The following is a 21,261-nucleotide window of genomic DNA, read 5'->3' as shown; positions in this document are numbered from 1 at the left end:
CCCTAGGATGGTGGTGGTGGCGCTCAATGGGGCATGTGCTGGCGCATCCACCCGAGGGGCTGAGTTGCGGTGGCGAGGTCCTTGGCCTCCCGTCTCGGCACTTGCTCGTGGCAGAGGTGGCTCGGGCTCATCCCGATCTTCCCAGCTGCTCGTCCTGGAGGCGCAATTTCCAGCAGTTGTGGCTTCGGGCACATCAACAGTGGAGCAGCGTGGTTTTGATCTGGCTGCTCGCATGGCTTGGTGCAGCGGGGTGGCAGCCCAGCCTCCTAGCTCTGGTGGTTGCGTGTCAAAACGTTTGCCTCCTGCGACACTGGCAGGGATGGTCACCGGGTCTGTGCGGACTCGTCCAGATATGACCTTCCCATGAATGGAGGCAAGGGAGGTGGTGGCTCAAGTGTGGCTTTGGGGCCATCGCTACACTGGTGATGCACGGCACAACGGGTTGGCATACCAATGATTGTTGTCGGTTGCGTGGGGGCATCAGATTGTGCCGAAGGCTTGCCGGCCGCAAGATTGCCCAAGCACCAGCGCCCATGGGACGTTGTCGAGGAGTGTTATGCCCTCCCCCCCCACACACACACACCCGCCAAGTAATGTCTTTAGGCAAAATGGTAGATCCTACCGCAGGGTCGGGCGGTGACGGTGGTTCACCGTAACCAGTCATTTTCCCTCTTTGGAGGGTCGTTTTGAAGACCATGCCTTCCGTTGTGCTTTTCTGTAGTTGGGCGTGCTCAACATCTTTGGCGGTCGGGCTTTGTTGGGGCAAGGTGTGCTTCTTTCTCTTGCAAGACTCGTCATAGAAATCAAAGTAGCCTAGTCCTCAACATCTTTGGCAGATTGTTTGGCATCGGCCAACAACGATTTCACATGTTGCGTGCAGCGAGTGATCTTGGTTGGTTTTCCACGGTGAAGGAGTCGCGGAGTTGTAGCAGCACATAGCAACACAGTGGCGACGATGCTAAGCGATGGAGGTCGGGCTTTGTTGGTGCAAGGTGTGCTTCTTTCTTCTGCAGGACTTGTCATAGAAATCGGAGTAGCCTAGTCCCCGACATCTTTGGCAGAACTTTTGGCATAGCCAGACAAAGATTTCACATGTTGCGTGCAGCGAGTGCTCTTGGTTAGTTTCCCGCGGTGAAGGAGCCGCATGCTCGAGAAGTGATGATGATGACAGTTTGCTGGCAATCTCGACGGCGTTCCTCTCGTCGACGTTGTGTAGCCAGGTTGGACGGGTGCCCTGCGTCATGGGTGTGATGTGCCTGTTTTCGCATGTTTCCTATTAATTAAATGGGTAATTCTCTTCTTAATGACTCCCTTCGTTCCTTTTTTTTGCCTACATACAAATTTTCCATGGAAGTCTACTTGTCGGCTGTCGCGATCCTTTCCAACTCTCCCTCCCTTTCGTACCCGGCTGCACACCCGCAGTAACTCTCTCTCTCTCTCTCTCCCTCTCCCTCTCCCTCTCTCCGCTCCACGACTTTTCTATCTCTTCGTCTCCTCTCCCACCTCCAGCAATCCCATCTGCTCTTCCCCTTCACTCTCTCATACGTTTCGCTGCCGTCCCGCTCATCCCGCCTTCCCTTTGTCCTCCACATCCCACTTCCCCTTCTCCACGCCCTGCTCCTCATGGACGAAATCCATGCATGCTTGTGGGAGGAGAGCTTGGTCGGAGAGGACAACGGCATGCTCACGGACGGTGGCGGCCACTCAGAGGACTGCGCGCCAGCTGCGTGCTCACTAAAAATGGCGTTCACCGGGAGCACCGCATGCTCATTGAAGGCGGCGTCCACGCGATGGCCCGGCGGCGTCCACCCAGACCACAACGAGCTCCCAGAAGGCGGTGTGCACGCGCTCGACCACATCATGCTCCGGAAAGATGGCATGCACATGCTCACAGAGGGCGACATCCACTCCGACGACGGTGTGCTTGTGGAGGGTGGCATCCACCTTGACGACGGCGTGCTCACGGATGGCGTCGTCCACCTAGTGCTGGTCAACACGTCGAAACATGATCAACAGAGGAGATAAAAATTGGAAAAAGATCGACATGGAAAGAATCAATTCATAGCGCTGTCGCTCTCCTCGAATACGTACATAGAATTGGGGTTTAGGCTAGCCATTGCATGCATGTTCATGATGTGGGAGAGAAGAACAAGGAGAGTGAGGGGGGTTGTTCTGATCATGGTGTATGAATTTGTAGACATTAATTCTGAGTTTCAAAGACCATAGGGGTAAGCAAATTTTCGATGTGCTAAACTATGGCGGGCAGTTCTGTTTCGGAGGCAGCCCAATGCATGTAGCTCCCGCTTGCGCAGGGTCCGGGGAAGGGTCCGACCACTTGGGTCTATTGTACGCAGCCTTTCCCTACATTTCTGCAAGAGGCTGTTTCCAGGACTTGAACCCATGACCTCATGGTCACAAGGCAGCAGTTCAGTTTCGGAGGGAACTGGAAAATTTGAGCACAAAGTGTTTTGATCAAACCAAAAAATTTGGCTCCAATTCCACCAGTTTTCAGCGTCTCTTGGTATGCTTCCTTTCTCCTCATATGCGAACACCATGAAAAAGTGTAGTGTCATGGAACGGGCACCATGGAAGTGCAGAGTCATGGGACGGGGAGAGACAGATTCTGCGCATGCAGAGAGTTGCAGAGACGCATGCCGAGAGATGGAGAGAGAGAGGAGTACTACGTGCGCGCGAGTTTTGAGGCGTGGGGCAAGGAGAGCCAATCGTTTGCATGCACATCATAACTACTACATAGCAGTCATTTGTAACAAACCAGGGGCAAAATTCCAATTTTGGCAAAGAAATCCTCTCCTTGGTATGTGGGCTCTACCTTACACGCATAGAAAAAAAGGACAGGAGGGAGTAATAGATTGAGCCCTAAGGGCTCCAGTTTCAAAAATAAAAAATTGGCGTCACATGTTGCCACACATTGCATGAAAAGAATCTTGCCACAAGTGCGGCTGCAAACCAAACAAGGGGCTAACTCAGTCAAACTTGCCTAATTTGTGGTGTGGCAAGGTGTGGCAACTAAACTTCATGGCAATAAGTATAACAAAAAATCATTGAGAAACTGAAGATGGACTACAAAAACTATAATGGATCATAGTAATACCATTTTGAACCACAAGCTCAGCTGCTGCTTCTCTCAAGAAGCCAGAACTACCCCAATTCAAATAACCCAACAGTGCTGGATTATAGACTAAACATGGAAGAGTTATACTTTTTAAGCGAAAAATGAAAGAACTATATCAGCAATAAACTTAGGCTATTGCAGAGAATATTTGGCAACTGTTTTCGGCATGAAAAAACGGCAAACGGTTATATATTAATAGCATGCTAACCTTGATGGTAGTCAGTGTTTAGTGTTTACATAAATTGTACAGCTCAAAGGGATCACTGAACCAACAGAATGAAGACAGGAAAGGAAGGCAATTGTTAATTGACAGAGAAAGGCAAGATATGATACCTCTTCATGGCTGATAAAGCCAAAATAATCTCTTTTATCATCAAATTTATTAGCACTCGGTGCTAAAATGGATTTTTGCAAGCCAGCTTCATCTTGTCTCTTGTAAGAAGATCTTATTAATCGATTGGGACTACTAGAAACTTCATTCTTTTGGTATTCTGGCAGCTTTCTTGTTGTGCCTGTTGGTTGGATACCATAACCTTTCGTACCCCAAACTTCAAATCGGGAATCCTGGTGACATATCAATTCCTTGCCAATGACAGATGAAAACATTGAAAAATTTACATCGGGTCTACGCAAGGGTTTCTGGATGTTCTCAAAAACTGGAAATTTTAACCGAGTTGCTTCTGAGAAAAGGACAGGATCTCTGAGTCCATTGCCAGCAAACTCCACAATTTTTCTCAAAAGCCAATAACAGTTTGTTACCATGTGACTACTGTCAAGACAATTTGAATCCCCATATACTGCAATTCGCCCTTCGCCTGCTTCAAGCATACCAAGAATCGAGGAGAGCTGACATGAAGAAATCAATAAGCCTTGGATACCAAATCCGTATGACGATATTGTATTACCTCTACCAAATTATAAGACGTTTTTGTAGGCTAAACTAGCATACAAAAACGTCTGATATTTTGATACGGAGGGAGTATGATTTGAAATTTGAAAAAAAAAATTATTCATTGCAAGTAATAAACGATCGATCAAACTATTCTCATGGATAAAACTGTAAGTCCAAAACAAAATATAACTTCGCATCTACATGGAGAACGAACAGGCCAGCAGCACACTCACTAGCATTCTATTAATGGGATAGCTGCTTAAGCCACTACTGAACCATACCAAAGGGTCAAAGCGTCGCAATAAATTTTTTTTTTACAGGACGCAATAAATATGTTACCTATCTGCTCTAACTGTATTTTTCTAAGAATTAGCTGTTATCATCTTCCTCGACGCCAACAATGGGGTGGCATAGAGCTGGGGACTAAGTAAGCGTATGGCAGACGGTTGCAAGAACCAGCCTGAGATGTAGCCTATTGTGTGTGTGTTGCCTATGGTTTTAATTGGACTTTTACTTTCTTTTGATGAAAAATCTCTGACATTGTTTTGCTTTCCTACTTAAGGAAAAGATGTGAAAGCCTTCATGTTCTCTACAAAAATCATCTTCAACGAAAACAACTTATATAGCTGGACATACAAAGAGATCAGCTGGAAGATAAATTTCAATAGGGAAAAACTCCAGGTTGATTCTAAAGCCACCTAACCCCCTGAATTTAAAGCTGTATATCCTACAACCAGAACTTCCAAAACCAAAGCGATAAACCCCTAATCCAGTGTTGGAAGCAGTTTTGACCCACTGGATGACAACTGGAAAATGATGTGGAAAATTTAAACAAAGACACCACCTCCTCTGCTGTCTTCTCAAGTGAGCGTCACTTGGCAATGGTGAACCAGAGTCAACTCCTGGCATGCCTAACATGACAAGACCACTATCTCTATCGCAAAATCACTCTTAGTCTCTTACACTTGTTTATCACATTTTATTACAGTAAATCAAACAATCTAAATACCTAGAGCTTATGTCTGGCCAACAAAGTGCTTTATGGAAGTTCAAGGGGCTACCGTACAAGTAATCATCATCCAATAGCTAGAAACTCGCAGATAAAACAATACTCCCTCCATCCGGAAATACTTGTCGGAGAAATGGATGTATCTAGATATATTATAGTTCTACATACATCCATTTTTATCCATTTCTGAGACAGGTAATTCTGGACTGAGGGAGTATGATATAAAAAGGAGTCCAACTAAACAGGCAATGGATGCTAACCTTGCTCTTCTCCTGGGACTGGGAGTTATGTGTATCTGGAGTTGAGCTATTCTGTGCAGTTTTGGGGTCTTCCTGGAGTTCGAAGCCATGCAAAAAACCTCCTGCTGGGAATTGCACTATATCAGTCCCAGAAGCATAGTGGGACTGCTCACCATTGATTGAGAAATCACCACTCAATATTTTGTCCCCAAAAGCAATGCCAAATGGGGCCAAAAGTTCATTAAGCGCAGGAATATTTGCACCACCAGTAAGCGGACTCCACCAACTGCGGGTATTTTCATCAAAGAATGTCATCTTCACCATGGTATCAACATGATACCATTCAGCAAAAACAGCAAGGCCGAGCCCCTTGTGTACAACATCATCCCTGAGTTTCTGAATCTCTTCACTGAAGTACTCGTCCTCAAGATCAACCATGAGCAGTGTACCATAATTGCTAGCGTCAAAGCAGGTAAGTGGTGACCCAAGGGTCTCAACATAGTATCCTGCATCTCTCAGCATGTTGAACAGTATGTGAAAATTTGTGTGCAAGTGGTCACCATGCCAATCAAGGATATCATTATTCACATTAAGTGAATCCCTCGGAACATATCCAGATGGGTACTTGATGTTATGAAATTGGTCCCACAGTATTCTTCTTGACCTAACAGGTGTTTGAACCACCCTGACCTTCAGGTAAAGAACACACGTACTACTCCGTGGGCTGCTTTCCCCCTCAGCAGCTGGGCTGTAAATCGACAGGGTAACATTGCCACTAATTATGCCTGAAAACTGAGAACCTTCGTCTTTAACTTGCATGTGCAGGGCAAGGTACCCTGTCCAAGGCCAGATGGTGTCCGAGTAGGTGAAGTGAACAGTGAGAAGATTGCCCACATCTTCAGATGGCTGCCATACAGGTGGATCCTTAACATAACCAATCACCCCCATCCCGTTAAGAATTGTAGCATTGAATACTACTGGCATGGCTCCAGCATACAAAGGTTGCCGACAAAAAGGCCAGAAGTAGGGACAGTCGGTGAAGTCAAGCATGTTAGGAAATACACTTGCTCGTGGTTGGTAATTTTTCAATATTTCATATGATTGCCATCTGGAAATGGATAGTAGAATAAATGAGCGTGACTTGAGCAACCAATGAAACAAAAGAGCAGGCAAGGATGACAGGATACATTGTCTGGTTTCTGAACCGTTGCACCTTACAACTGGAATGCATCTGAAATGTCCAACACACCATACACCTATGAAGAGATATGTAGAACAAAAGCAAGAAACTTACAGATCAGGCTTGCCTGCACCCTGCTCATATATATTCGGCCCCACAAGCTTAGAAGCACCCTCAACAAGGGCCTGTTTCATACTGGCAGGATTAAGGATGGATTTCCGCTTGTCTTCTGGTATAACACTAACAAGCAAGCATACTGCTCCAGCAACCACCGGGCTTGCAACACTTGTACCTGAAAGAGTCTTGCAGCCTGTGCTGGTCTTAGAACCCATTATATCACGACTGTATGCGACAACATCAGGTTTTACACGGCCATATCTGCAGAATTGAAGACACAAATTCTGAGGATGCTATTTCTAAATGTGAGAAATGAAACGAGTGTAAGAGTAAAGTTGCTTAGCGCTGTCAAAAAAATCCAACACCACAAAACAATGAACATGCACCACCTTTCCAACATCCAATTATTTGCTTCAGTTTTTTATTTCAGTATCAATTACAAGCTAGCTATGACTAATAATGTATAGCAGTTAAGAGGTACAGAAAATAGTTTTCCTCGTCATATTAAAAAAACACAGATATGTCGCACTAACATCCCAAGCAAGAAATTTACACAAAAGCATTGTTTTTAAGGCGTCCTGCCTTGGAAGCTTAGGCGACGCTTAGGCGGTAAGGCGCCCTGGCAGCGCCTTACAAATATGCCTTAGGTCGCCTTACGTCGCCTTACCGCCTTAAAAACAATGCACAGAAGGTACAAAAATTGAAAATTTTCACACTAAAACCGAAAGAGGTGTAATTATAACAGCATAAATACAGTCATCAGATTAGAACTTGACATGAACTAATTTCCCTTGACCCCAAAGAAGATATTATGTTTTAAGAGAAACTGCATCTCCCATCTTTCGTGTGCACTTTGGCCAAGTTTAGTAAGCAAAAATCTAGCAAAGACCTTTAACACAGAGAGGAAAATATGAGATACCCATAACCTACACCTTCAATATAATTTCAGGATAGTACAGATATAGCAAGCTCACAACTATGCTACAGCTTCTATAGGCTTCGCACACTGTTCTAATGCATTCCTAACCAATATTGGCTTTTTCAGGAGGGACAAAGCCCAGCAAAATTGCCTACGGAGATATTAGAAAATTAGTGACATACCAAGACAGTACACTATCAAGTTAAAAAATGTACCCATGGGGAAGTTCCCAGGTAGTCATGCCTCTAGAGGAAAATGAAGCTATGTGGTTATTGTAATCAATACCACCAACGCCGATGACATCGCTTTGGTCTGCTGGGTTATTTAATGTGCCATAGAGAGGACCATCATTTCCAATAGCTGATACCATAATAATGTTGTTTGCTGTGAGCTCCCAGACCTACAGAACAAATTTAGAAAGATTTCAAGACCCCGATAAAAAATTATTTAAGATCCCCAAAGTTTACTCATTAGCAGCAGAAAACATTTGTTAGCACTCGTAATTTGGACTGGTTCTTTTTTTACTCCAGTAAGCAGAGAAGTACGCAAAACTACACAATTAAGGGGAAATGCATTGAAACCAAAAATAAGAGAAGACAGCAACAGTTGGTGTTGCTCAAGTCAATGACCGCGAACATTCATAGAGGAGATTTGCCAAGGAATATAAACCCATAGTTGGTTAAAACTCGATAGCTACGGAAGTACATGTGTTCATGCTACGAAATTACTACAAAATCCTTCGTTCAGAGCAAGTCCTTAATTTGGTCAATAAGTGGGCCTTCTTCCCATTATTGGCAGGTCAATAAGCTCACCTATTTATCTACAACCCAACAAAATACGATAATTAATTGACAAAGAAAGACAGGACTTCTGTAGCTATCAAGGATACTGCCAGTTACTAGTAGCCCATCACTAGAGAGCTATGAGTTACTATCATTACTTAGTAGCTGCAAGAGCTATCACATTTCAACGAATTGCAGTAAAAAAACAAAAGTCAATGTAATACTAATAAGTGAGAAGGCAAAAGAAAGAAATTGGAGTTCAGTGATCATAACCAAGTTCTACCTTTTCCACAAAGGGGAGATCCAGGTAATCAGGTCCGCCAATACTCAAATTCAATACATCCATACCAGTTGCCATCGCATAATTAAATGCATCCAAGAACCATGATGTGTAGGATATCTGCACTGCAAGGAAAAGGTAATTCTCAAAATCTTACCAGCACAAATTTTGGCATAATTAGTTGTATTTGCTTCAAATAAATAGTAAAAATTGCTCGCAGAATTTTCACAGATACTAGTAACATAGCATCTCAAGGTCTGGTGATTCTAAATTGTATTTTACATTTATAAAATGAAGACATGTTGAGAGCATTAAAACACTGTAAGACTCATGGTTTGTCTTTCCAAAAAGTTACAGTTCGGTTTCCTTAGTTTTGAGGACATTTGCAAATGCAAATACAAAGAAGATGGAAAGTAATTATGATGGTGCAAAAAGCTGGTGGATGCGCTTCATATATAGCAACCAAGTCCAGTACCTGAGCATCTGTGAATACTCGAAATGCATATATCTCAGTGTTTGGTGCAAATCCAGGACATTCTGGATCTTGACCAGCAATCACTCCAGCTACAAATGTTCCATGTCCAAGGTTGTCATTTAATGTGTCTTCATTTGTCCAATTTGTGCGCTCCTGCACAGTTATGCTATCTTAGAAAGACTTCACTTTTTGGGGGGAGTTTTATCTCATATGCAAGAAAATGGTGTAACTTTAATTTGTCCTGCACAGTTAATCAGGATAGCAAGCTCTAATTTCGTTTTCCATGTGAGATAATACAAGCATAGCAGTTTCCCCAAGGCATTGCCACCATAGTTTTGTGACGGGCAGACATGAATTAATGTTGCAACATCTCAGAAGAAGTACTTTTGTCAGGACAACAGTGTTAGGTAATAACAATAATAAGCTACGAAGCACCATACGGCCGGGTCCGGCGTACCCACGTCCAAGACGCGACAGATACGCCGGATACGTTGTGATACGCGTATTCCCACAATGTCGATTCTTTCAATTAAAAAAGAAAAGAAAAAAACTATACGGACGTGGGACGTGGGATGATGGGAGCGCAGCCCGAGCCCAATAGAAGCCCGGTGCAAACCCTAACAGCAGCTCTCTATTCCCACAACCACAGGAGGACCAAGGCAAGCGATTGGATCTTTGCGACCGCACACGCACACTGCCGCCTGGAATCGCATCGCCACCATGTGGATTCACCTCGCTAACGCCTGGAGTCACCCATGTCGCCACCTCAAATCCTCTTTGCCGCCACCACCCGTCACCGGTAAGGTCCTCCCCAGTCCCCGCGTGCTTGCTGGGCAGCTGCTGGGTGCTGGCCGTTGGGTGCTCTGGCGCTGGGCTGCTGGGCTGATGATGTTGGTTGTATGCTGCTGACCTGCTGATGTTGCTGCTAGGGAGTGAAAAGAGGCACAGAGGCGACAAATGGGACAGTATTTTGATCTCATCTCATGCATTCAATTATTTTGTGTCTTTATTACATGACATTTTCTGAACGATAGATATAGTCGCTGTATCGCTGTATGACAATTTCTAGAGATTGCCGTATCCCGTGTCACCAGATCCGTACCGCCGTATCCATGTCGCCGTGTCGGTGCTTCATAGCTCATAAGTGCATGTTAAGATATCGTGTGTGTTTTCAAGAGCAGAGACAAACTTCCACAAGCAAAATTGTTTGCCTAACTTCCTCCAGATTCATGTTTTCCTACCTCTTGTGCACATATACTGGACCAAAATCACCAGTGACAAAATTTACTCAATATCATACCTTAATATTGCGAAAATGTGGGTGATCTGCCCGAATACCAGTGTCAAAAATGGCCATTTTGACTTTCCTACCAGTGAAGCCTCTTTCCCATAGTTGTGCAGCTCCAAATAGAGATGTCACATGTGGTCTCTGTCAAAGGACACGTGTTACGGTACTAAAAAACATGACAACAAGCAGGCTGCATGAGAATTCACAAAATCTGAGGTGTCTAGATGATACAATCCACTGTTTAGAACGTCGCTCTGGCGTTGCAACATAGTGCCATAGCATCATGCTAGTTGGAAGCCGTTCTAGCTTTAAGCATAAACTGCATAGCACGTTCATTTTCAGTTCCAGTTTATATATAAAAGGCTAATGTTCTGGAGTCCTTTTACAAAAGACGAAAACAATAAGGTTAACATTCTGGACCAATTTTAGCAACTATAGAAGTACTCCCTCCGTCCCAAAATATAAGAACATCTTTAACACTAGCATAGTGTAAAAAACGTTCTTATATTCTGGGACAGAGGGAGTACAAATGAAAAATCTAGTCCTATACAATTGTTTCCACAAGAAGTTGACATTAAGAACATAAATGATGTTGAAAATGGCCTTCAATTCCACTGAATGTGACTGGTCTAATCCTTTTCCGAGCTGGCGATCTTTATGTACCCCGGTCCGGTTGCAAGCTACTACTAATAATTATCAAACAAATGATCATGCATAGATGTTTCCACCATGGGCAGCACTGTGCCAAGAGAAATGTACCCGCATTTGAAGCTTCCGCCTCGGACCACCAGAAGAGGAACTAGCATTATTGCTGGGAACCGCGTCGTCGTCACCGCCGCGTCCCTCCTCCTCGAACGACATGGCGGTGAACCGCTTGCCCCGCCGCTGCGGCCGATCCGCCGAGAGGGCGGCCCGCGAGTGGCTGGCGTCGGGGTGCACGTCCCGGACGCGGCCGAGCGCGCGGACGGCCGCGAAGACGGCGTCCCGGTGCGCGTCGCGGATTTCGAGCACGGCGAAGTCGGTCGGGTGCGCGGCCGCGGGGTTCCGCCGCTCCACCCACCGCCACGGCCCGGCCTCGCGGGGGAGGCCGCCCTCCAGGTACTCCCGGTGGTCGTCGGCGGGGCGGTACTCGAGGAACCGCACCACGTACCTGCTGGCTAGGGTTTCCTCCCCGCCCCGGGCCGGGGAGTCGGAGGAGGGGAGGAGGGCGCGGAGCGCGAGGAGGAGGAGCAGCGGGAGGAAGGCCGCGTACGCGGCCCTCCTCTTCTCGGCCGCCATCGCGGGCGGCGGCATCGGCGCGATTCGCCGGAGATCGGCGGCCCCCGCGCGGTGGCTCGCCGGAAATGAGCGATGGGTGGGTCGACAGGACAAGCAGAGAGCACGAGGCGCTGCGGGTGTTACGATGACGGGGCCGCACCGCACGGATGCCCACCACACTGACCGGTGGGAGCACAAGTAGCATTTTTGTTTTTTGGAGAAAGCAGTTTTTTTTTCTTGGAGTAAAGTAAAGCGTCGCTCGGTGAGTCATTCGGCTGCCTGATCCGGTGATGCTTATCCAGGCCCACTGAAATCTGGGCCCAAGGCCACGAGACCAGTGGAGAGGCGGCCCACGGTCGCTTCCTGGCTTGCCTGTCCGCGGGGTGGTGGTGCGTCGGTTGGCTTTGCTGGTGGTGCGATTAGTCCCACCTCGCTCGCGGACGGGGGTGGCGGGGGGCGAGATGGGTATAAGAGGGGGCCGTGGGCGGACGGGAGAAGGCATCTTTGCGCTTGGGGCAATGACGCAGCTAGTGAGGTTATACCGAGGCGCGTCAATTGCTGGTTGAAAACTATTTCCAAACCCCCTCTTTGGCCCTCATGGGCCACTGAGAATTTCTGGAAGGGCTCCCTCTCTTCGGAGAGGGGAAAGCCCTACAAATCTAATTTAAAATTTGGCCTGATTTTGTTCTTGAGCCTGTAGAACTAAACCAAAATCTGGCCTGCATTTGAGCTTTGTTCTATTTGCCTTCATTTCGTCCTGGTCTGCAACTTTTGCTCTTATGACTTTGATCTCTTTGTTTGGTACCTTCAACATTTTGCATCCAAAGAAACTAATGCAGTGGAACTTTGAAGCCAAACTCAACACACATTTTCTAACCAATAGATAGTACTGCAAAATAAATTGGGATCATTCTCATGTAACATACCCAACCTGCTTGAGCTTTGATACTCATGCAACATCCGATATTAGAGTTACTGACTTTATTATTTTCATTATATAATACATGAACAAGCTATGTGGTACATCATCATATATGTTTGATTTTAGATGGCTACTGCGTAACCGTGACCAACCCCTACTCTATTTCCTTCTCTATAAGGCCATGCTCCATGGTCATTTTCCTTCAACGCGGCCAGCATGCTTGAACGAGCAATCAACTATAGCTCATCCTTGACATTGTCAGCGGCAGCTACTGTTTCAATGTTAGGAGTTTGGAGCTTCTCCTTAATTTCGACGTCCGAAATCTGCAGCTTCTCCTTGAGGAATCTCGCCATGTCTTTCAGGCTTAATTTCTTTGAAAGTTTGATCTGCATTTCCAAAAGGAGAGCAATAATATATCACTAACACATGGCGAAGGGTAACTTATGGCGTCTTAGCATTTGTTTCAGCAGACGTACCGGGTTGGTCTTGTCTTCAGCAGGATAAAGCAAGAGTGTGGGGTAATTGTTTACCTGTAAGAAACCATGGGGAAACTGTAAGCTAAAGTTATACCTTTGATGGGTCATAACGGGTTATTAGATTAATTCATTCAGCAGAATGGCAAAAGGCTATGCTTCCAGGTTCCAGCATTCAAATGCAAAGGAGCTAGAAACCTTCAGATCTCTTTCAACAAATTTAACTTTAATAAACATCCTAGTTATCACCCATTCATTTATGCCACTTATTAAGCTTTTCTTCCTTATATAGCTGTTAGCCAGTCATAAGTGGCAGCAATTCCACCAGAACCTCATCTTAAACATATAGGAAGTCATTTTTCTGCTTATTCTTTATCCACAGAACTATCTTTGAAAGTCCATGCATGGCAACATTTGCAGTGAACAACAACTGTGTTTTTTTTTTTGCGGGAAACAACAAACAAACTCCACATCAATATTTTACATTCACAGTAAACAACAAACAAACTCACCCTCATGTATGTCAATATTCATGTGTTATGCACACATTGTTATGGGCTTAGTTATAAATTTCATGGATGTAACTATGCACGGTCCAAAGCTTATAAATTCATAAAAACAGTTATTACTTTTTAGAGCAATCTAATTTAAAGTTTCACAAATTGTCTAAAAAACACTTAGTGTGGTAATTCAATGGACATAATTCCAACAATAGTTAATTAAATCAGCAATCCAACAGATAACGTGAACGTATCGAAAGTAATCTCTTTCATATGATTTTCTTTTCTCAAGGCACTTATATAGTAACTAATAGCACATAATCCCAATACTTCAATGAGAACTACCACCTCTGTATCAAAATATAAGACTCTTTTGTAGACTAGTTTAGCCTACAAAAACGTCTTATATTTTGCTACATAGGTAAGTATAATTTAATGGATGGCATGACTGTGGTACAAGGTTGAAAGTATTTGATCTCTATGTTGTGGGCATATGTGATGGTACAGCAAAAGGATCGAATTACCTGCAATTTTGGATGTTCATTCACCGAAGCATCAATGCGTGCAAATTTAAGATTGTCCAAACCACTGAAATGCTTGGCCAACTTCTCAATGTTTTTACTGATGGCTTCACAGTCAACACACCAAGGTGCATGAGCCTATGGTTTTCAATGTAAAAAGGGGTGTGAGATCTTGGATAGAAATAAAAATAGTTTGAAAAATGATGAATTGTGAGTATTGGAGTATACAAAATTACAGATAAATAACTATGAGTAAGATCAAATACCTCGAGGAGAATATTGTGAGGGCTTTGCAGGACAGAAGAATCAAATGTACGTCCAACAACCTTTTCAACAAGTCCCTCCTGCAAAATGGTGGGTGGGGGTCAAAGGCTAAGTAGACATGCCAGGAAACTAATTACAAAATCTTCACAGCATTCCCTATATGTTAACAGATCTTATTAAGAGCAAAAACTAAGTATGCATGTCAGGAGTAACAAGTTCATATGTTGCTCACATCTTAACATGAGTTGTATTTCAGTTAGACTGCTTAGGGACTTTGAATCCTGACACATTAACTTGCAAGATTCAAAACTTGACAAAATTAAAGCTTACTTCTTGTGGTACTGGTTCTGAGCGGAAGTATGGAGGCAGTGTACCATCCAAAAGGCTTAAGGAGAACTCCTGTTATTCAGTGCATGGTCTAATTAATCAATTTGCCTCAAGTAACATACCATAAAATCAAATAAACAACGCATTACCTTTAGGTTCTTCGCGTTAATATCTGCCTCCAACACATATTTAGCACCTTTGCTCGTATCAAATGCTGTAACCTGGTAAACTTTATAGTTTTAGCAACAGGCAATATCATTAAACGATACGGAAACAACTCCCACCATAATGCACACATGTGCACACCTGCATCTACTGGAAAAAGATAAATAATATGGAAACATCACTCCAGAATGAGATTCATAATACTATGAACGTACAGTAGGTTTATCTCCTTCAAGGCCATAAAGAGTCAGGAATGGTTTTGCAAGGTTTTCTTCAGCAGTGTCCACATATATAAACATTATCTGCAGTGCCAGAGAGAAAAGTGTTTTAGTCATTTGCATGATATGACGAAAATGGACAGAGCAGAGGGCAGCTATCTATTTATATCAAAACTGCACACCTTTGTCTTAAATCCTCTGGCCACCTCTTGAACAATAGATTCAAGATCTTCAAAATCATAAGCCTCTGCGAAGGTGAAGACCTAGAACGAATTTGCAGAAACTAAATCAAATTAACCATGTAAAAGACCAAGAGTATATTTATAATTTCCTACGATCACTTTACAGTTATAAGGCTTATTACATAGTTCAATCCACTAGGGAAGAATGTGATGTATATCCAAGGTGCCCTTGTTAATATTTAGAAAGGCTGGGAGTACTAACCTGCAACTTAATTGGGCTTGAATAGACTTTAGCTGAGTTTAAATCAGTGAATACAGTAATTAGTGGGAACTTGTTAAGCTCCACAAACTGCAATATCTCCTTTTCTTCAAATGCTCCATCTGGAAAATGGAATTACATGAGTTATTGGACAAATCATAAATTTATGACTGTTACACTTACAATAACTATATTGTAGACCAAATGGATAAGCATGAGCAACTGCCATTGAAGGTTAACCCAGCATTATCTTTCTTTTTGATAGCATTTTCAATAATGAGTAAGGATTCCAATTAATAAGTTACTCATCAAATCATGGAATGAAAGGCCAGAATGCAAATAAGGAAAAAATGGAGCATCTGCATATTAGATACTTACCAAACTTTTCGAACTTCTCTGGTTCGCTTTTCACAAGGCCCAGGAATTGTTCTTCAGATGCAATCCCTGGAAAAAGAATCTTGGCCACATTCCTATCATTGGTCTCTACAAATTGTACTTCGTTTTCAGCAGTCGCTGCCTTCATAAATTCTTCATGGTCGGTTCCCTGTCAAAAATGGATATGAATAAACAAAGCTCAACAAAATTGAGCAAATGTATAACGTCATTCACAAGTTTTTATCCAGAGAGCAAAACCATAACCTGCAAATTAAACATCTGCATCAAGCATTTCGCATACCTCGTAATTCTTGAATAAGCCAAGAGCAAATGTCTGGCCCTTCTTAAGAAGTTCCTCAGCTGAATCCTTCGACTCAATCCTAATTACTGGCGTGCCGGTCTTCTTTCTAACCCAAGTAACTATCGCGTCCCTGTCAACAGGAGAGACAAAAGCCTTATTAGTCAATTCGTCGAGCAGATCAAAGGCAGCTGAGCAGCCAGCCTGCTCACTTGGTGTGGAGGCCGGTGTAGGCGTGCTCGGTGCCGTTGACGAAGAGGAGCACGGAGGGGAAGCCGTTGACCCCGACGGTGGAGGCGGCCTTGGGGAACCGCTCCCCGTCGAGCTTGGCGAAGGCGACGGCGCTCCCCATGGCGCGCAGCGCCGCGGCGGCCTCGGCGAAGCGCGGCATGAGCTTGGCGCTGCGCTCGCACCAGGGCGCGTAGCCGAGGAGCAGCAGCTCCGGGTGGTCCCGCACGGCGCGCGCCGCGTTGTCGTTGTCGAGCACCAGCACCATGGACTGCGTCCGCCGCACCGCCTCCGCGCCCCCGCCACCGCCCGGCGGCGCCGCATCCTCCTCCTCCTCGTCCACGGCCAGCAGCGCCTCCAGCACCTCCGAGTCGTCCACCTCGTCCAGATCGAGCTTCGCCGCCGCCGCGGACACCGCGAGCAGCGCGGCGAGGAGCGCCGCCGCCGCCAGGAGCCGCGTCGCCCTCATCGCGCTCCTCCTCCGAGATCTAGGAGAGGGAATCCCGCGCGCGCGCACGACGAAGCCACGAGGAGGGGAGAGGAGATCGGAATGCGTGTGGAGATGGAAGGGGCCGCGGCGTGCTATTACTAGTGGTGAGGTGCTAATGGCGACTGGCGAGGGAGCTCGAGTGTTCAAACGGCAATGACGAGCGCACGCCGCTGCGGCCGCGGCGGTCACGGGCAGGCGTGGATGAGGCTGGCGGGTGGGGCCATGTCGACGGCGGGGCCGACTGGCAGTGGGGGCGGCCGGCGAGCGGGGACGTGTCGGCGAGACGGGACGGGAGCACATGGGGTTGGGATCGCGACCGCGTGATTGGTGGTTAAGCTAAGCTAAGCCGGTGGAGCTGCATCTGCATGTGATCGGCCAAGGAAGGTCAGCTCTCCTTGGCTTCTCTAACGAGGTCAAAGGCCTTTTTTTGTCCGGATCAAAGATAATTGGAGGGGTTTTGCTGGATTCAAATTCAATAGAAATATTTCTTCGCAATTGCTATTCATCAGTTAACTGGAAACAAAAAGTTATATTTCAATCGATTTGGAGGGAGGGATAGAGCGGTGCGGCCCCAAGCTCGAGGCGACGAAGGTGAGCCAAGATATCGCCGGAGGAGGGGGCGAAAGCGGTCGGCTGGTATGGGTGGGTTGGGGGGAAGGGGTCGAGTTTTTACTTCTTCAACCGGGCATAAACCCCTTTCCGTTACAAGCCATAATGGAAATACAATTTATTCAGATCGAGCAAGATATTACCGAAAGCGAGAAAGGGGATAAGTCAGTTCAAATTACTATAAGTAAACCCACTATACGTGCTCGCAATCGACACACACATCATGGGATGAAAACCTGATTGCACAACAAAAACTAACCTACCGGAGATAAGGTAAACCTCACGGTGTTCAGACTATAGCATAGCCAAAAGACAACATCAAACGTCCAGCGCAAACAAGAGCCTTCAAGCAGAAACACACGCAGCAGGAACAACTCCAATAGCATACGAAGAACTATTACCCGTGTTTAGCCTCAGTGCCCTCCCGGATCGCTGCACATTTCCTCATCATGTTGGTAGCATTGCTCCGGAGCAGCGTAGCTCCATACCTCAGCGAATGAAAGTGTGTTTTTTCTAAATGGATTTTTGGCGTGATGACGACATGGTTAGTGAAACTAATGACGATTGCTAAGATGTATATCAGGTTGTCGGTTGTCACACCCTAGGGCGAACAGGGATCGACGACGGCGAGCAGAGTAGGGAAGGGGAGCAGAGCAAGAGAGATGTGATAACCCACAAGTATATGAGATCGCAACAGTTTCCGAGGGTAGAGTATTCAACCCAAATTTATTGATTCGACACAAGGGAAGCCAAAGAATATTCTCAAGTATTAGAAGTTGAGTTGTCAATTCAACCACACCTGATAACTTAATATCTGCAATAAAGTATTTAGTAGCAAAGTAGTATGGAAGTAACGGTAACGGTAGCAAAAGTAATATTTTTGGGTTTTGTAGTAATTATAATAGTAGCAACGGAAAAGTAAATAAGCGGAGAACAATATGTGAAAAGCTCATAGGCATTGGATCGGTGATAGAGAATTATGCCGGATGCGGTTTATCATGTAACAGTCATAACATAGGGTGACACAGAACTAGCTCCAATTCATCAATGTAATGTAGGCATGTATTCCGAATATAGTCATACGTGCTTATGGAAAAGAACTTGCATGACATTTTTTGTCCTACCCTCCCGTGGCAGCGAGGTCCTAATAGAAACTAAGGGATATTAAGGCCTCCTTTTAATAGAGAACCAGAACAAAGAATTAGCACTTAGTGAATACATGAACTCCTCAAACTATGGTCATCACCGGGAGTGGTCCCGACTATCGGTGTCAAAACCGGCGGATCTCGGGTAGGGGGTCCCGAACTGTGCGTCTAGGCCGGATGGTAACAGGAGACGGGGGACACTTTGTTTTACCCAGGTTCGGGCCCTCTTGATGGAAGGTAATACCCTACTCCTGCTTGATTAATATTGATGATATGGGTAGTACAAGAGTAGATCTACCACGAGATCAAGGAGGCTAAACCCTAGAAGCTAGCCTATGGTATGATTGTTGTGTATGGAGTTGATTGCCTACGGACTACAACCCTCCGGTTTATATAGACACCGGATAGGGTTAGGGTTACACAGAGTCGGTTACAATGGTAGGAGATCTTGAATATCCACATCGCCAAGCTTGCCTTCCACGCCAAGGAAAGTCCCATCCGGACACGGGATGAAGTCTTCAACCTTGTATCTTCATAGTCCAGGAGTCCGGCCGAAGGTATAGTCCGGCTACCCGAACACCCCCTAATCCAGGACTCCCTCAGTAGCCCCCGAACCAGGCTTCAATGACGATGAGTCCGGCGCGCAGATTGTTCGACATTGCAAGGCGGGTTCCTCTCCAAATCTTTGTGTACCTGTAGGAATAATGTCCAATTTTTGTAATGTAGTCCTCCTTGGCTTCCATGCCCAATAATGGTCGTCTTCCACGTGTTCAAACAAATGCGAAAAGCCGGGGCGTTTTTACATCCACACCCCTAGTTGTATAAACGAGCCGCCTATTTAACGGGATGGGGATTTAGGTCCAAACCACATCTTCTCCTTTCCGCGAGTTATCATCAGAGTGCTTCCAGCAAAGGTCCATTCCAACATGGCCAGTCGTCGCAGCTCCTCCCCTCGCCCCTCCGGTCCCAAACCCGGGGACCGGGAGAGTTGAACCATCCCGCATAGCAAGTTAGCGTCACTTCAGGCCCAGAGATTCCTCCCTCAGGCATGCATGGTCCCAGTCCGAGCCGGTCTCGCCACCTATAATGGCGGAAAACAAGCGGAGAACACCCCCAATCCTTCTAAGGGAGAGCGGGTGTGCCTCGTCCCCTATCTAATAAGGGGACTGGGATTTCCAATTCACCCATTTCTCCGCGGGATTCTGGAGTTCTACGGCCTCCAGCTGCACAATCTCACGCCTGCCTCCGTATTGCACATTGCGGGTTTCGTCGCCCTTTGCGAGCTATTTTTAGGCGTTGAGGCTCATTTCGCGCTGTGGAAGAGGTTATTCTGCCTGGTGCCCCGTTCTGAAAAGGGGTCTATATATCAAGTGGGCGGAGCCGAAGTATGGCGCATCGCCGGGACCGGATACCTATCCGGAACCCCAAAGAAGGCGTCCGAGGACTGGCCTTCGGAATGGTTTTACATAGATGACGTCCCGCTACCGGACCCTATCCGGGTCGGTCTCCCTGAGTTCAGTAGTGCTCCATTGAAGAAACGCTTGAGCTGGCGTCCGCGGAGCTCTCAGAGAGAAAGTGACAGAGACGTCCTTTATCTGATGGGCCGGATAAGACTATTGGCTCATTCCGGACTAACCATGATTGGAGTCATGGCCGCATGCATTATGCGGGGCATGCAGCCGCTTCAATATAGAGGCCACCCCATGTGGTATTTCAACGGGGAGGATGACGCCACACGTTACGGTCGTAAGGGGCCGGACTCGGCCGCCGCCTTAGTAAAGATCTTATCCTCTTTGTATAAGGGAGAAAAGGAGGAATTCCTCCGCGTCAATCCGCAGGCCGGATTCAGTATGTATGATCCTCCAAGTTGGGTAAGTGAACAATTGCACTTGCCCATTTGTTTTGTACTCCCATGGTTAGATAGGTAGTCTAACGACTTCAATGCAGGAACTGCGACAGGAGGTAAAGGACATAAGCAGCCACCCTCCACAGCCCGAGGACTCCCTCAATCCGGACTCCGAAGAGGATTCGGACATATCGGTGGATCTTATCGACGGGGTGTTCCATCAACTAAGCAAGGACAATACCTTGGTAGCCATCATGGCTGATTACCCAGGGTTAATTCCGGCCTCCCAGGTGACAGAAACCGGAGTCTCATTCCCTCGAGAGAGATTATACCCTCGCGTATTCCGGCGTTTCTGACGACAACCGTGTTTTGCAGGGGAGTTTTCTGAGGCAGGAGGCCGAACCTGCGGCGGCTAGCCAACGAGGGGCCGCAGGGCCCCGTGGGGCAAAAAGGAATGAAGTCCGGACTGAGATGCCGGCGCAAAGGTATAGCGCACCCTCTGTTTCCCTGGTGTTATTCTGTCAGGGCATATTAACGTTCATGCTATCTTCAAAACGAAGAGACCTCGCCGGACTATATCCGGAGAGGTTGCTAATCGCGCCTCCACCAGCCAGGCTCCAACGTCTGGCCAGGAAGCGGAGGCGAGTGCAAGGCGCGTACCGGACGCTCCTCCGACAAAGGAGGAGGGCAGGCTGTCTGCCACCAATTCTGAAGTGGAGAGTGCCATGAACCACAGGCGTCGCCGGACAGTTCTACGTGATGCTTGTTTCTCCCAAGAGGCTTTAGATGCCTTTAATTTGGGAGATGCGTACCTCCGTGCCGCTCAAAATGGTTTAGCCTGAGCCACGGAGCAATATGTAAAAGACAT

General features: G+C 46.2%; 2 protein-coding genes and 1 pseudogene across 2 annotated transcripts in view; 1 reads left to right on the top strand and 2 right to left on the bottom strand.

Moving 5' to 3' along the window:
* LOC123154733 (subtilisin-like protease SBT6.1) overlaps positions 1-11,739 on the bottom strand; it is a 14,412-nt gene extending 2,673 nt beyond the window's left edge. The window contains exons 1-8 of the mRNA XM_044573379.1: positions 11,074-11,739; positions 10,327-10,455; positions 9,027-9,179; positions 8,555-8,671; positions 7,705-7,889; positions 6,568-6,831; positions 5,295-6,381; positions 3,467-3,979 (exon numbers count right to left, since the gene is read on the bottom strand). Coding sequence (XP_044429314.1) covers positions 3,467-3,979; positions 5,295-6,381; positions 6,568-6,831; positions 7,705-7,889; positions 8,555-8,671; positions 9,027-9,179; positions 10,327-10,455; positions 11,074-11,607 — 2,982 coding nt within the window. The 5' untranslated portion in view covers positions 11,608-11,739. The remainder of the gene's footprint in view (positions 1-3,466; positions 3,980-5,294; positions 6,382-6,567; positions 6,832-7,704; positions 7,890-8,554; positions 8,672-9,026; positions 9,180-10,326; positions 10,456-11,073) is intronic.
* A 332-nt stretch (positions 11,740-12,071) lies between these two features.
* On the top strand, positions 12,072-12,222 carry LOC123155085 (uncharacterized; annotated as a pseudogene).
* A 313-nt stretch (positions 12,223-12,535) lies between these two features.
* Positions 12,536-17,013, bottom strand: LOC100682524 (protein disulfide isomerase-like 1-5). Its single transcript, XM_044569825.1, has 12 exons — positions 16,288-17,013; positions 16,079-16,208; positions 15,781-15,946; positions 15,406-15,524; positions 15,144-15,224; positions 14,959-15,045; positions 14,728-14,799; positions 14,582-14,650; positions 14,254-14,331; positions 13,991-14,125; positions 12,970-13,023; positions 12,536-12,879 (listed from the first exon to the last, which is right to left on the bottom strand). The coding sequence occupies exons 1-12, from the start codon at positions 16,770-16,772 to the stop codon at positions 12,730-12,732; spliced, it is 1,626 nt and encodes a 541-aa protein (XP_044425760.1). The 5' UTR covers positions 16,773-17,013; the 3' UTR covers positions 12,536-12,729.
* Between the last annotated feature and the right edge of the window lie 4,248 nt (positions 17,014-21,261).

This window comes from Triticum aestivum, chromosome 7A, assembly GCF_018294505.1.
Source record: "Triticum aestivum cultivar Chinese Spring chromosome 7A, IWGSC CS RefSeq v2.1, whole genome shotgun sequence".
Lineage (NCBI taxonomy): Eukaryota > Viridiplantae > Streptophyta > Magnoliopsida > Poales > Poaceae > Triticum > Triticum aestivum.
The sequence above is the reverse complement of the archived record's forward strand: the minus strand, read 5'-3'. Positions and strand labels throughout refer to the sequence as shown.

Coding starts and splice junctions, on each gene's coding strand:
- LOC100682524 (XM_044569825.1), bottom strand. CDS start 16,772: ATGAGGGCGACGCGGCTCCTGGCGGCGGCGGCGCTCCTCGCCGCGCTG. Junction 14,332..14,581: donor CAGAACCAGTACCACAAGAA/GTAAGCTTTAAT, acceptor ACCATTTTGCAG/GAGGGACTTGTTGAAAAGGT. Junction 12,880..12,969: donor CTGAAGACAAGACCAACCCG/GTACGTCTGCTG, acceptor TTGGAAATGCAG/ATCAAACTTTCAAAGAAATT.